Raw genomic sequence first — 14,863 nt, forward strand, 5'->3', positions numbered from 1 at the left:
CCCAGTCCCGCTCCCTGAGACACAGTCTCACTGCATTGCCCAGGCTGGCTTCAAACTTATGACCCTCCTGCCTCAGCCTCCAAGTAGCTGGCCTTGCAGGTATGCACCACCATGGCCGACCCAGGTTACATTCTGAACTCAGCTTTGCCATTCCCTTCTGTGTGACCTTGGGTGAGATCCTCCTCTCTCGGCTGCTTAGCTGGTCTCTCGGACCCTTTGGTGCTGATGCATTCCTGGCTGTCGCACCAGCTCCTAGCCTTAGCAAATGGCTGGGCAGAGTGCTGGGGCTGCTGACCTGCAGCATCTCAGCTTCTCTCATTATTTCCCAGAAGCACAGCTTTATTCTGGAGCAAAGCCATGCAGAGAACGTTGTCCTGAAGGCCAGGTCTCTGCTGGGGTGAGAATGTGAATGTTCAGGGAAACCTTCATGGAGATGGTGATTCTGAGTTGGGCTTTGTAGGATGACTAGGAGCACACCAAGAAGAGACAGGCTGCAGACATGCTCTGGGTTAGAAAGAACAGTTGTGCAAAGCAAGGAGTCATACAGTAGTATTACATGTTCTAGGAGTTAATGGCCAGAAGGAAAGTAAGTGAGAGAAGGGAGAATGGGAAAGATGAATCCAGATGAGATACCGTTACCCTGCATAGTGGAGGAATGGGTGGAGCAGAGGGGACATGGCCACTGTGGCCAGGGAACCCTGGCCTGTACTTGGTCCCCAAGGACCTTGTTGGTATCAAGGACAGGTTCTGGCCTGTCATGGGCTATTTGCAAAATGAATGAGTGAAATTTGGTCGGTAACAGAGAGCAGCAGGCTGAGACAGAAAGCTCATCCCGTGTGATATTCAGCAACGGCAGCTCACAGGAGCACTGTACCATGTGCCTTCTTCTGTCCCTCGAGAATTCTCATTTGTGGAGTCTTCCAAGCGCTCTGTGAGCTTTCCAGGTGGCCACTTTATTGACCAGATTAAGGAAGAAGTAACTGGGGTCCGGACAGACAAGTTAGGTAAGTTGTCCAAGGCTACCCAGCTGGAAAGCAGGAGGATCGGGGTGGGAACCAGGCAGTCTGGCCCCCATGGCTCCTGGGGTCTGGCAGGCATCCTCTCTGCCACTCTTGGCAGACACAGGGTAGGAACAGGGTCTGTGAGCTCCTGGAGTGGGCACGAGCGGCCCACTCACTGGGGGTAGTGGGTTCCTGTGGGGTGCAGGGGTGTGGAGTGCTGTCGGGAGCCAATCCTGAGCTGGGGACACAACTCTGATGCCCCAGGACACCTCCAGGGTGAGACCCGTGGCACCGGTGCTCTAGAAAGTCAGTTCACTGCACCTGGCCCCCGTGCCACCCTGTCCCCAGGCACCATAATGACCAGAGCTGCACTTGAGAGTTTCCTTGTCAGGGTAGAGTGGCCCTTGCTAAGAGCTAGTTCTTTGATGCAGGAAATATACCCTGAGGTACTCTTTGTCAGGTGTTTTCATGTTAAACATCTTCCCTGCGTGGCCCGAGGCTGCCAAGGGAAGCAGAGATCAGCGCTTTCCCAGTTGCCCTTGGCAGAAAGAATTCCTGATATTCATGGGCCTGTGCCCCTCATTGGGCTGGCACCCCAGCCAGAGAGGGTGAGGCCTGCTGCTGGCACCTCTGCAGAGCTAGGCCCCCTGGCCAGAGGATGGACCCCACCCTGCCCTTGGAGTAAAAGTTTCTGGGTTTGGAAGAACAAGTCTCAAGTCTGGAGTGGACATCAAAGCCACCAGCCCAGAGTGCAAGGTGACTGCTGCTAGGACTCGAGTGAGCTTTAAAAGGAGAGGGTGAAAGCCAGGTGTGGTAATACATGCTTAATCGCAGCACTCAGGAGGCTGAGGCAGGAGGATCACTTTGAGTTTGAGGCCAGCTTGGGCTGCATAGTGAGACCCTGTCTCAAAACAAACAAACAAACAAAATAAAGGGGAGAGGAGCCCATAGATAGGCCCAGGAGGTGGCTTCCCTCTGAGTCACCCATCCTAGTGCCAGTGCTGGCAGTGTGCTATGGTCACACAGCCTGAAATTGGGAGTGGCTAGGCAGGGCTGGGCACTGTCATGCTCCCCAACATCCCCTGGAGGAAGTGAGGGCAAAGGTTTTGATGGAATATGTGCTGTTGGGACTAGGGGCAGGGACTAGACGGGCACAGCTGTTCCCGTCTGGCTGAATTGGGGTGCCTGCAGCCGCCTCTGCAGACAGTGGTTGGGGGCAGGCCATCGGAGGTGTGGGTCCAGAAGGTCATGGAACCTTTTTGTCCCCACCTCCCATCCGTACCTACTCCTCTTGTGTGTAGGCCTCAGATTCTGCCCCAGGGACAAGAAAGTTGTGTGGGTTCAGCCTGGCTCACCTCAGGGCCAGTGGGGAGAAGGGACATGGTCTACATGGCATTTGAGGGGCTTGACCCAGGCAGGGTCTGGGTCTTGTCCACCTAGTGCCCACGGCAGGGCCTGGGATTGTGCCTGCACTTTACAGAAGGGTGCAGCTGCTCTGCCCCACTGAGGGTTCAAGCTGGAAGGGCTTCGGCTTGGGTTGGGAGGCAGGTGAAGTATCTCGGGGATGCTGCTGCTGCTGGGCCTGGGAGCAGCCAAGGAGGTTGGGGAGGGCACAGGCTCCTCTGTGTCCCCACTGCCTGCCTCCTGCTTCCCAGGACAAAGGCCAGACAGAGCCCCAGGGACCCCCATGTCTAAGGCAGCACCACCCCAGCAGGACAGGAAGCCTAGGTCCTCACTCTGCCCCTGTCTCCGGGTCATCTCCATTTGCCTCCTCGACTTCTCCATCTGTAAAATGGGTCCATTGGTCCACTTATGGGTCCTCACCCCTCTTTGCACATTAGATGATCATAAGAGTTTTGAAAAGCCCTGATCCACGTGTCTTATGTCACCAGTGAACCATGCCATTGTCGCTGCTGTAGTTGATATAGAAACAGCGTGGCCTCAGAAGGCCCCTCTCTCATTCCCTTCCAGCCCTCCCCAAGGTACCTGAGCCCAGTCCTGACTTCCCAGGCCTCAGGCGAGGTGTGCACAGAGGCTGATTTAGGGCTCTTTCAGTCAGCTGCTTCATTTAACTCACAGTGGGTGTGGTGATGGGTGTTGGAGGCATCCTTTGGAAGGGATGGAGGTTCTGCTTCTCAATGGGCACTGAGAGCTGCAGGCTTTGGTTCTCACCAGCACTGCTGAGATCCATATTCTGTGCCCGCCTTTTCATGGACACAGGACTTGCTCCTCGTGGCCGCATACCTAGGAGTGGAATTAGGCCTGGGGGCCCCATTAATAGGTCTCTGCTAGAGTGGCTGATTTCCCCACCATGGCCTATTATTATTATTATTATTATTATTATTTATTTGGTTTTTGGAGACAGAGTCTCACTATGCAGCCCAAGTTGGCTTTGAACTCTCAGTGATGCTCCTGCCTCAGCCTCCCAAGTGCTGGGATCACAGGCACGAGCCACCATACCTGGTGGGCCACTGGCATTTTAGTGAGAAGCCCTGTAAGGGGGGATTTTATTCCTGCCACCAAGGAAGGCCAGCATCAGTCCTTGGCCCCGGCTCCAAACGGCAGAGCTCAGTGCAGGCCCGGGTGTCGCCTGTGTGCCCAAGACCTCTGCCCACACGTGTGGTGCCCACCTGCCCCTCGGCCATAGTGGGCTCTGCACTCGGCTCCCCTCTGTTGCCCCAAGGGAAGATTTTTAGCTCCACGTCCTCTGCTGAGGCCCTGGGCAGTGCACTCCGGGAAAAACTAAAAGGAGAGAAGAGTGAAAGGAAACTAAACATTGGAAAAGAAGTGTGTTTCCAATAAACCGGGCCTTTCACCGGTAGCCAAAACAGTACATTCCTGTACCCGGGAGCAGCCGTCCAGCCTGGCCTCTGTGGCCGTAAATCCTGCTGGGAGTCGGGTTGGGATTGTCCCTGGGACACACAGGCCAGCAGTATTCTTCGGGTGCTGGGTCCCCAGGCTCGCGGGTGACCTGGGCATTTTGTCGGCGGCCTGGCTGTGGCCCAGGTGTGGGCACACGTCCTCCTGCAGCGGGGGTCTGGGCCTCGCCAGGGGACAGCGTGCAGCTTCCTGTAAGGCGTTAGCCCCTCCCCCCTTGGGTGCTTTGATGGGCGCAAGGTGTTTATAGGTTTGATTCACAACCCAGTTACCAGGGTTTTCCACGGAAATAACTTATTAAAGGTGCCGTGCACACAGCGACATTGAAGTCTGGAGGTGGCGGGCATCAAAGGTGGCCCGCAGCCGGCAGTTGGCATTTCGGGAGCCCCCAGCTGCAGACGCGGCCAAGGCCGCAGAGGGCCAGTGAGGGGGTGGCCGGGGCTGCAGGGAAAACACTTGGCCTTTAAGCAAACACACCCCAGACAGGCCGGATTCAGGTTCATGGAAAAAGAGCAGGCCCCAGATCCCGGATCGGCCTGCGCCAGACCCTCTGCCCCATCGTGGGGACGCCTGTGGTGCCCAGCCTGCTGCTGTCACGAGCAGGGCTCCCCTCGGAGGAACTGTCAGGGGAGCCAGGCGGCTGCCAGCATGAGCTGGGCCACAGGGAAGAACCCAGGGCTGGTGGACTCTCAGCTTCTGCCCTTCCCGAGAGTGCTTTCCTCTGATGTAATTCCATCTGATTTGTTTCTGAGGCTCCGTAAAAGCCTTCCTATTCCAGGAAGCCTGTGGGGATTGCACAGCCATGGTGGCCTCCTTTCTGAGCCTTTGTTTTCATCGGTATAGCTGATGCATTGGTCATCTGTGTCCAAGGCCAGACAGTGAGTGGCTTTTGGCCAGGCCTGCGTGTGCCCCTGCCCCGGGGGGTTGTAACCAGGAAACAGTGGGCCTGGGAACCTGGCATGGCCCACCTCCTGCAGGAAGGTGGAGTGCAGAGTCAGTGCTGGTCAGGACGCCAGGAGCTGCGACAGCAGAATCACGGGGCTCAAATTGGAGTTCAGGCGTGGTGCTGTCTCAGGCCTGGAGCTCATCTGGTCCCAGTGGGAGAGATTCTGTGGTCACTTATGCCCGCTGTACAGGTGAGCACCCTCAGGGTCATGAGGGACAAGCCACTTGCCCAGGGGGAGCACGCTAGTGAGTGACAGCCAGGATTTGGACCCAGGTAGGCTCTGGATCTTGTGCTCCATCTCTCTGGGCTTGAGGGGTCCCCGTGTGCTGTCAGTGAGTTTGCAGGCTTGCGGTGAGTTTGCAGGGTTTGCTACTGCTGTTCTTTTGGTTTCAGATACAATCTACATACTTGAAATTGCCTGGACATACGCTCTTGTATGTATGAGGTCATGTGACTGTCACCCCTGATGACAGAGAACAGGCCCAGGGCCGAGCTCCATAGCTGGGTGCTTGCCTAGCATGTGCAAGGTCCGGGGTGCCTGCCTCCCCAGCGCTGTGTTTATATAAAGAGAGAGAACACTTGTCCCCCTTACCCCCCGGCATTTTTTGGTGTATTTCTGTGGTCAGCCTCTACCCCATCCCCTAGCTGCTGGCAGTCACTGACCTGATTCTTGTCTAAGATTTTGTTCTTTCCAAAATATCCTACAAATATAATTACACATCAAGTAGACTTTTGTACAGCTAACTTTCCTTCTTTCTCTTCCTTCCTTTTTTTGGGGGGTGGGTTGGGGTGGGGTACAGTACTGGGGATTGAACCCAAGGCCTGCACACTGAGCTACATCCCCAGCTCTTTTTTATTCTGAGACAGGGTCTTGCTAAGTTGCTCAGGCTGGGTTTGAACTTGCCATTCTCCTACCTGAGCCTCATGGAGTGCTGGGATTACAGGTGTTCGCCAGTGTGTCCAGCATATAAATTTTCTTTCACTCAATATACTACTTTGAGACGCAGCTGTGTTGTTGTATGAAAGAATATTTGGGTTGTTTCCAGATTTTTTTTTTTGCTATAAACATTTGTGTTCAGGTTTTTGTGTGAACCTAGTTTTCAGTTCACTTGAGTAAATACTCACTAGGATCTCTGTATGTGTAGTAAAAGATTTACATGTTTGGCTTTGTTAAAAACTGCCAAGCTGTTTTTGCCATCTTGCAGTCCTAGCAAGGGTATGTGATTTCTGGTTCTTCCTCATCCTCCCCAGAGCATGGGATGGCCTATTTATTTTTTTGTGGAACCAGGGATTGAACTCATGACCTTGCGCTTGCCAGGCAGGTATGGCGCCACTGGGCTACATCCCCGGCCCTGGCCAATTTATTTTTATTTGAATTATTCCATGGGTGATGGTTTTAATTTGTATTTTCCCGCTGACGAATGGCACTGAGTGTCTCCTCCTCTAGCTTCTTCACTTTCTGTGAGTCTTCTTTGGTGAATTATCTGTTCAGATCTTTGCACTATTTTTTACATTGAGTGGGTGTTTGTTTTCTTCTTTTTTTGGGGGGGGGATCTCAGGGATTGAACTCAGGACCTTGCACTTGCAAGGCAGGAACCGGAACCACTCAGCTCAGTGGGAGCTAAATCCCTGGCCCTGTTTTCTTATTATTGAATTTTAGAGCTCTTTATATATTCAAGCTATCAGTCATGTGAAAGCTATGTGTTTTGCAGATAGTTCTCTCCTAATCTGCGACTCATCATTTTGTTTTCTTCACGGAGCCTTTCGAAGCAAAGAAGGTTTTAATTTTGCCACAGTTCAGTTTATCAGTTGTTTCCTGCCGTGAAGAGCACTGCAAGACCCACAAAGATTTTGATCTAGAAATTTTACTTTTAGGTTTTGTGTGTATGTTTATAAACCACGTTGAGTTATTTTTTAATATAAAGTGTGCATCTGAGTCTAGATTATAATTTCGTTTTTTTGTATCTGAAGGCCCAGCTGTTCGAGCATCATTGGTTGAAAAGACGGACCTTTTCACCTGGAATTCTGTTGGTTCCTTTGTCAAAACCCAGGTGATGATACAGGTGTGGTTCTCTCCCTGGAGCCTTTATGCCATTTCATTTCTGTGTGTCTACCCGGTGATGCATGGTCTTGATTACTGTAGCTTTTTATAAGTTTTGAAACCACGTAGTGTGAGTTACCCACGTTTAATCTTTCACTGTGGTTTCGGCTATTCTAGGTATTTGCAGTTTCACATGAATTCTTCCTTTATTTTTGCAGTGCTGGGGATCAAGCCTAGGAGTTTTGCACATGCTAGGCAAGTGCTTTACCACTGAGTACATCTGCAGCTCCATGTAAATTTTACTCATTTTTCCTAAAAAAATTTTTTTTTTCAGTGGTGAAGCTTAAACCCATGGCCTTCATACTGGGCTACATCCCCAGCCCCCTTTCTTCACTTTTTATTTTGAGAGAAGGTCTTGTTAAGTTGTCCAGGCTGGGCTCAAACTTGCAGTCCTCCTGCCTCAGCCTCCCAGAGTGCTAGGATTCCAGGAGTGCACCAGCATGCCCCAGTGTCCCCATGTCAATTTCAGAATCCGCCTGTTGACTTCCACAAAAAGGCATGGGATTTTGATTGGGGTTCCATTGAATCAGTGGATCCATTTTCAACGTATAAGTCTCACACATTATTGTGAAGTTTGTGCTTACTGTAGTTCATGCTTCTGGGGACTGTCATCAATGATATTTTGAACACATTCTAGTTACTTATTGTTGGTAGCTGGAAGTGGGGTGCTTTTTTCCTTGGTGACCTTGTGTGCCTGGGATTGATGCTTGGAGCTGGGTGCCATGTTTCAGAGGAAGAGTTAGAAAGTGGAGAAATCCTTCCCACCAGGCTCTGGGGAGTACTGCCCCTGCCTGTGGGTTTATCCCTCAGAGGGATGTGAGGTTGTGGGAGCAATGCCTGTCTGTAGAGAGGAAGAGTGGAGAAGCTGGATCGGATGCCAAGATGAGGTCCTTCTTGCCCGGGAGCTTGGTGTTCACAGCAGCTGCAGGTTGGACATTTAGACGAGAGCTCTGGTCTGGTCACAGGCAATCCTCTCTTGTTTATGGAACAGAGAAGGCAAGACACTTGCCTGGGGTTGCACAGCAGCTGGGACCCATCCATGAGCCCCGCATCCCTGCTCCAGACTGGCCTGGGCAGCTCGGCTCAGTGGGAGGAGGGGAGGGTGGCTGTCAGTGCCGGCAGCCTCCTCCAGAGTGCTGACCCTCAGAAGTAGCTGGTTCACTTTTGGCTGTTTTCAAAGGGCAGTAGCTTGGAAGTACAGGTACTGAGCACAGTGTTTAAAAGTACTCTTTTTTGGGGGGGTAGTACCAGGGATTGAACTCAGGACCTTGTGTTTGTGAGGCAGGCGGTGGAACCACTGAGCTAAATCCTCAGCCCTTTGAGCACAGTGTTTAAAGGTCTTGGTAACTCTTAGGTGTGGAACAGGGATCTGGGAATGGCGGGGAAATTGCTCTTCCCTGAGAGAGGGACGTGGCCTCCTCTCCCCTCCATCACGTCAGGGGCCTGGGAACCTTCTGGGGACAGTGTGCGCCCCTGCTGTGCTGAGCGCACGGAGCACTTTCTGCTGTTAGCTCTTCGTCCCCAACACCTCTGAGTTACTGTCCCATTTCACAGATGGAGACACCAAAGGTCAGAGAGGCGCCCTTCACCTACCTGTCACTCAGGCTGCTATGGCTCCAGCCTGGTTTGTGTCTGAGCTTGGGTGTGTCGGGAGGTGACTGCTGGTTGGGGACCGGGTTCTTTTCAGGGTGATGCCAGGCAGTGGCGGTGGCCGTACTGCACTGTGGATGTACCTCACGCCACCGAGCTTTAAAGCTGGAAAGTGGCAAAGGTGGCCAAGTTGTGTGTTATATGCATTTTGCTGTTGTTTAAAAGGCTGTTGGCCACAGCAGGCACCGCAGCTGGGGAGAGGGTGGCCCTCATGGCTCTGCCCCTGTGGGACTGCTAGGGTCTGGGCAGGAGGGTGGCAGGGGCTCTGGTCAGTAGGACAGCCAGGGCTGACTGGGCCTGTCCATGCCACACCCCTCTTTCTGGTGCTTGACAGTGTCCCCACGAGGGTTCTGCACAAGAAGGGTAGGAGCTGGGGTGACCATAGCCTGCTGGCCACCAAATCCACGATGTGGTCCTGGGCTGGGCTGGAGCAGGAGCGGATGGCCAGGTGCCTGCCTGGTTGGCCCCTGCTGTCTGTCCCTGGGCGTGGCAGAAGTCACAGCTCTTTTCCTGCCAAAGCCATTTTTGTTTGGGGGGAGGGATGTTGGAACCTTGTCGCCCCTGTTGTCCAGAGCCACCTGACGAATATGCATGGGTTGGGACTCAGGGGCCTCAGCCAAAACAAACAGGTGGGTATGAAATAGGAGAAGCTACTCGGAGCAAGGATGGTTGGACCTAGGTGAGAGAGGGTAGGGTGGCTTCTTAGCAGCAGAGCCTGAGCTGGGGTTTCAGATGCAGCTGGAGGATGGGACAGGGTGGCCCCAGGAGAAGGGACAGCAAGGGGGCCTCGGGGCTGTGGGCTCCACAGGAGGCCGGCATTGGCCTGGTCCCAAGGATGCTGGAGCGGGGCTGCCTGAGGGGAGGAGGAGTGTGCACCTGCTTGTGTGCACACACACCACAGAGGGCTGCGTGGTCACCTGACCTAGGACCGCTTTGCTGACATGGGCATCAGGGGCGCATTGGCCTCAAACTCCCAGGAGTAGGGATCAAGAGAGGACCCGGGCAGCATCGCCCACACTGGCATATAGGTATTGTTCTTTCTGCATTGGATGTAGGCTTGAAACTTTTCATAATAATAATTTTAAAATTTTCTACTGAAGCATGCTCACGGGTTCCCTCCAAACTCCCTGTGTTTCACTGATACAAAAGGGGGAAACCGAGACTCAGTGAAGTTAACTAACTAGTTCTAGGGGTAAAGTTGCCAGATGGAGCTAACACAAATACGGGATTCCCACTTGTATTTGAATCTTAGCTAATGAAAACAAGCTGGGTGTGGTGTCGCACATCTGTAATCCCAGCACTTGGGAGGCTGAGGCAAGAGGATTGCCACAAGTTCCAGGCCAGCCTGGGCTATATAGTGAGACCCTGTCTCAAAAAAACCAAAGAAAAAGAAAAAAAGAAAAAAACAGCATAAACCATCCCTGTTCATTATTTGGATCAGATTTGTCCTAGATGTTATTTGTTATCTGTCTGGAGCTCAGATTTGACCTGGGCCTCTTGAGTCCCTTGTCTCATAAACGGCAGAGCCCAGGTTCATGTTTGGGTGGGGTGATGCAGAAGCTTTGGTTTTTCATCCCTGCTGATAGAAGGTCTTGGGAGGCATCCTGCCTCAGGGGGCTTGCAGACTGCAGAGCACCCCAGACCCCTGAAATCAGAGCCTCTGTGGGTGAATCTTACCTGTAACCAAGGCTGAGGACCCTTGCCAGCATCCTGCCTCTCACTCCTCACTCCTTGAAAGTGTGGGAAGAAACCTGGGCCCTTAGAGCTTGGTCCTCTCCTGGCTCAGCATCCTCCCAGCATGCCCTGCAGCTGGTAGGTGAACGCTCAGCCCTGCACACAGCCCCTGCCTGACTGCCAGTGCCCCAGGGTCCTTCCTAGACTACGAACTTTGCTGTCCTTGTCCTGGAATGCCCTACTGGGCTGCTTTTGTCCCTGTGGCTCCTTGCCTCTGCAACCTGCCTGGGTCCCCACAGCAGAAAGGGACCCCCATCCTCCGCAGGCCCTGGCTTGGGCTTCAGCAAGGGGACAGCTTCTTAGCAGGAGCAGACGAGGGGTGCGCTGGCCCCTTTTGCTGCTGGCTCTGTGCTTCTCCGTGTATACTGCGGAGCCTGTATGGCCTGGTCCTTTGGCAAATGGGCGCTGAATTGGAGGGAGAAGGAAGGATCTTGTGGGGGGAGTGGGGTCCTCCTCACCTGCTGTCCCACTCTTTTTCTCGATGCTTTGCTTCCTGACTGGCTCTTAAGTTCTGTTTGCCTGGAACCCGGGCCCTTTGCAGCTCAAAGGTAAACAGGTTTATAAAAACTTGAGTGAAACGGGGAAAAAAATAAAAGCAAATGAGCCAAGAAATCTTGCAGTGCCAGCTCTGGGCCTGGGGAGGTGGAAAAAGGCCCGGATGGCAGACCAGAGCCTTGGAGCCAAGCCCTGGCCAGCCCGGGCCAAGCCTCCACTACCCAGAACTGCCCTCTGGATGAACACAGAAGTGGGGCTGGGGTAGAGGAAGGGCTTGGGTACGTGATCTGGGAGGAAGCCTGGGGAGCTCTTGTGCTTTGGGTGGTAGCAGAAAGGCCCTTTAATTGGAAAACGGTGCTGAATCCTGGGCATGGTGGTGCACACCTGTGATCCCAGCACTTGGGAGGCTGAGGCAGGAGGATTGCCGTGAGCTCGAGGCCAGCCTGGGCTACATAGTGAGTTCAAGGTCAGTGTGAATTACAGAGTGTGACCCTGTCTCAAAAACCAAAAAAAGAAAACTAAAATATGCACAGAGAGACTAGATTTACATCCATGAATGGGGAGAGAGGCGAAGAAAATAGCCTCTGTCCTTGGGGAGCCCTCATTCTTGGGGAGCAGATGATCCCAGGACAGATAGGACCAGGGTGACAGAAGTGACATTTTCCTTTCTGCCCTCCTCATCTCACATGTTTTTTGTTTTGAGACAGAGTCTCTTTGTGTTGTTCAGGCTGCTTTGAACTTGTGGTGACTCTTCTGCCTCAGCTTCCCAAGTGCTGGGATTACAGGTATGTGCCACCATGCCTGGCTTCACCTTGCATGTTAGAAATACTTTTCCATGTTGGATCCTGGGCATCCAGATGCCTGAGTCACCCTGCTCTGTGCAGGGAGCGTGTCTGCTGTTGTCACCTGTGAGAGGTGGGGTGGCCATGCTAGGGCCGGAGAGCAGGTACAGGCTGCGGCTGGCAGGTAGAGGCAGTGAGGCGCGGGCTTTGCAGCTGGCCAGACTTCTGCGGGCAGTCAGTGATATTTATGTGGCATCTTTGAGTCCGTATGGGGCGTTTGGCATCCGTGTCCCCTGGGGGTAGTGAAGCCAGGTGTGGATTGCTCCCCTCTACCACCTTCCGACTGACATAAGTGTCCATGTTCACGGGGCTCCTGGAGAGAGCTTCCCAGGTCTCTGTCTGGCCCCTGCCGGGAGTGAGGTCAAGCGGGACCTGCTCAGGGTCGCAGGTGTGCAGGTCTCAGGGCCTTGGCGAAGGTTGCAGGGGCAGGAGGGGCTGGCAGCAGCACCTCTGGGGATTGCTTTAAACCTGCAGGCTTTTGTTTTTCAAAGAAGCATGTGGCTTATTTTGGAAAAATTGGAAAGCAGAGAGAAATGCTAGGAGATGCAGGGAATGACGTTCTTGAATCCAGTGCTGCACAGATAGCTGCTGGTAATAGGATGTTTTGGCCTTTTTTTTTGTACAGGGGATCGAACTCAGGACCTTGCGCTTTTGAGGCAGGCGGTGGCACCACTGAGCTAAATCCCTGGTCCATTGGCTTATTTTGTTTAAAAATATATAAGCCAGGTGTGGTGGCACATGCCTATTATCCTAGCACTCGGGAGGCTGAGGCAGGAAAATTGCCTCAAGTTCAAGACCAGCCGGGGTTATGTAGTGAGTTGAGGGCTAGCCTGAACTCCATAGTGAGACCCTGTCTCAAAAAAAAAAAAGTACTGGGGCCAGGCTTAGTGGGGGAGCGTTTGCATGAGGCCCTGGGTTTGATTCCCAATGTCACAAAAATAAAAATTTAAAAAGTATAAAAATTGATGTGTATGGTTTTGTACCCAGCCCTTTCTCCTTGGCACTAAATCAGTATTTTCCTGCATTATTAACACTTCGTGAACATTGCTTCCAGGGCTTTGACTCTTCCAGGCTGGACTTGGTGCCTCCAGGTGGGAAGAGGAGGGAAAGGGACACTGCTGACCCCCGGTGCTTGCTGCCTGACTGGTGGGCTGGGCACCCTTCCTGCCGGGTTGGTCTTTTTCTTCCTTCATTTTTTCTTTTCTTTTTGCAGTATTGGGGATTGGACCAAGGGCCCTACCGCTGAGCTACAGTCAAGCCCTTTTTAAAATTTGTTTGTTTGTTTTGTTTTTTTGGTACCAGGGATTGAACTTGGGTCCTTGCGCTTTCGAGGCAAGCGACGGAATCACTGAGCTAAATCCCTGGCCCTCTTTTTAAAATTTTTTATTTTGAGATGAGATCTCATTAAATCACCCAGGCTAGGCTTGAATTTGCCATCCTTTTCTGCCTCAGCCTCCCAGAGTGCTAGGATCACAGGTGTGCACCACCACGTCTGGCTAAATGCCAGCTTTAGAGTAAGCCTTGCCATTTGCTAGCTGTGTGACCATGGGCAAGCTCCTTAGCCTCTCTGAGCCTTGCTTTGTCTTGTAAAATGAGGCTGATGAAAGTGCCCTACCTCGCTAGTTATTGTGAAGAAAGGAACTATACAAGTGCTGTGCCAGGGGCATGGCGGGTGCTGGGGAAGGGGCGGAGCTGTGCTGAGTGTCAGCCTCAGACTCTGGTCTCATCCCTGCCCCTCTGACTCACAGGAAGGACCCGCCGGTGGGTAATAGTTGACCTGACTATGCTTGACTCAGCTGCTTATGAATGAACCATCTCTGCTCCCTTTTCTTCTGCTCCTGTTCAGTGGGAGAAACTGAGGCTGCCCTGAAGGTCCACCCGCACCCCATGACTCCCCGGCTCTCTTGGGGTGGTTCTGGAGAGCCAGGGACGCTCGGGTGCATCCACTGGTGAGCCAGGGAAATAGCAGTAAGGATCTCATTTCCATAGCAGTGAGCTGAATCTCTCCAGCTGCCAGAGGTTTACGAGGCTGGCTGGGTGCCAGTGGTCACAGGCCTCCAGTGGCCCTCATCCCTCTGCCTTCCGGCTGGAAATAATTCGTATTTGAAAAATAACAATAATAAAAAAAATCTCCCTCTTCTCTGGCGTTCTGGTTCTTGAGGGCCCAGGTGGGGAAAGAGGGTGGACATCTTTGCACTGTGAGCTGGCTGTCTGGGCACCAGGCCAAAAGCGGCCCCCACTCCCCTCCCCACTGCTTGGGGCCCCTCGCTGGGCAGCAGATCAGCCCCTTGCCCCAGCTGAACCTGCCTGTCAGGGGCTTCACCTCGGCCTGTGGCAGACCCTGCTCTTAGGAAAGGGTTGTTTATCTCTCTCTAGGATCCCACAAGGGCTTTGGGTTCTTTGCCTGCTCTGAGCCTTTCCCATCTGCAAAATGAGAAAGGAGCCTGGATGGAAGGACTTGTAACATTCAGATTCAATGGGGAGAGGGGTAGTGGGGTACACACCTGTAATCTCAGCTACTCGGGAGGCTGAGGCAGGAGGACCAAAAGTTTGAGGCCACCCTGGGCAACTTACCAGGATCCTGTCTCAAAGTAAAATTAAAGAAAAGGAGGGGGCTGGGGATGTAGCTCAGTGCTCCCTGGGTTCAGGTCCAGAAAAAGAGAAAAAAAAAAAAAGGAAAAAGAAAAGAGACATTATGTGGAAACAGGGTCTTGGGGGTGAGGGTTTCCAAGCTGGGTAGCATCAGCATCCTGGAAGCTCACTTTGAATGCAGATTCCCAGGCACGCACCTGCCCAATCAGAACCTCGAGGGTGAGCCCAGGAGTATACATTTTTGGAGCAATAAAACAAAAGTCGAGGCTAATTTCACGCAGCGCCCTTCAGTTACTTTAGTGGGTGTGTGCCGTCGTCGCTGCCGTCCAGGGCCAGAGGCAGCAAGGTCCTCACTGAGTCCCCCGAGAGACCCCTTTGCGCCTCGCCCTGTTGCTAAGGAACTCTGCAGGTGCTGTCCCTGTGGTGCTGATTGGGTCCTGGGAGGCTGGGCGGGGTCACCCACTGGGAGAGTCCACTTTTGGGGGGCTTCAGGGGTTTGAATGAGTCTCCGACCAGGGGAGGCCTCATGACTCCACCCACACCACACCCTCCACAGATCCCCTAGGAGCAATTTGGAGCGCCCGTTGCCCCCTGACAGACAGGCCTCTGCGAGGATCTCAGAGTC

At 53.1% G+C, this 14,863-nt stretch overlaps 1 protein-coding gene across 4 annotated transcripts in view; it reads left to right on the forward strand.

The window, feature by feature from the left end:
- The window catches only part of Smad6 (SMAD family member 6), a 65,537-nt gene that overhangs the window by 18,518 nt on the left and 32,156 nt on the right, over nucleotides 1-14,863 (forward strand). Inside the window, exon 5 of one of the 4 annotated variants that reach the window (XM_087199148.1) lies at nucleotides 6,796-6,887. The exons of 2 other annotated variants lie outside the window; for them this stretch is intronic. In XM_087199148.1, coding sequence (XP_087055274.1) covers nucleotides 6,796-6,887 — 92 coding nt within the window. The remainder of the gene's footprint in view (nucleotides 1-6,795; nucleotides 6,888-14,863) is intronic. One more of the 4 variants, XM_087199149.1, reaches the window with a different exon arrangement.

This window comes from Heterocephalus glaber, unplaced genomic scaffold (genome assembly GCF_053883595.1).
Source record: "Heterocephalus glaber isolate CG9 unplaced genomic scaffold, H.glaber_assembly_v1.0 deba00001689, whole genome shotgun sequence".
In the NCBI taxonomy this organism is placed as follows: Eukaryota; Metazoa; Chordata; class Mammalia; order Rodentia; family Bathyergidae; genus Heterocephalus; species Heterocephalus glaber.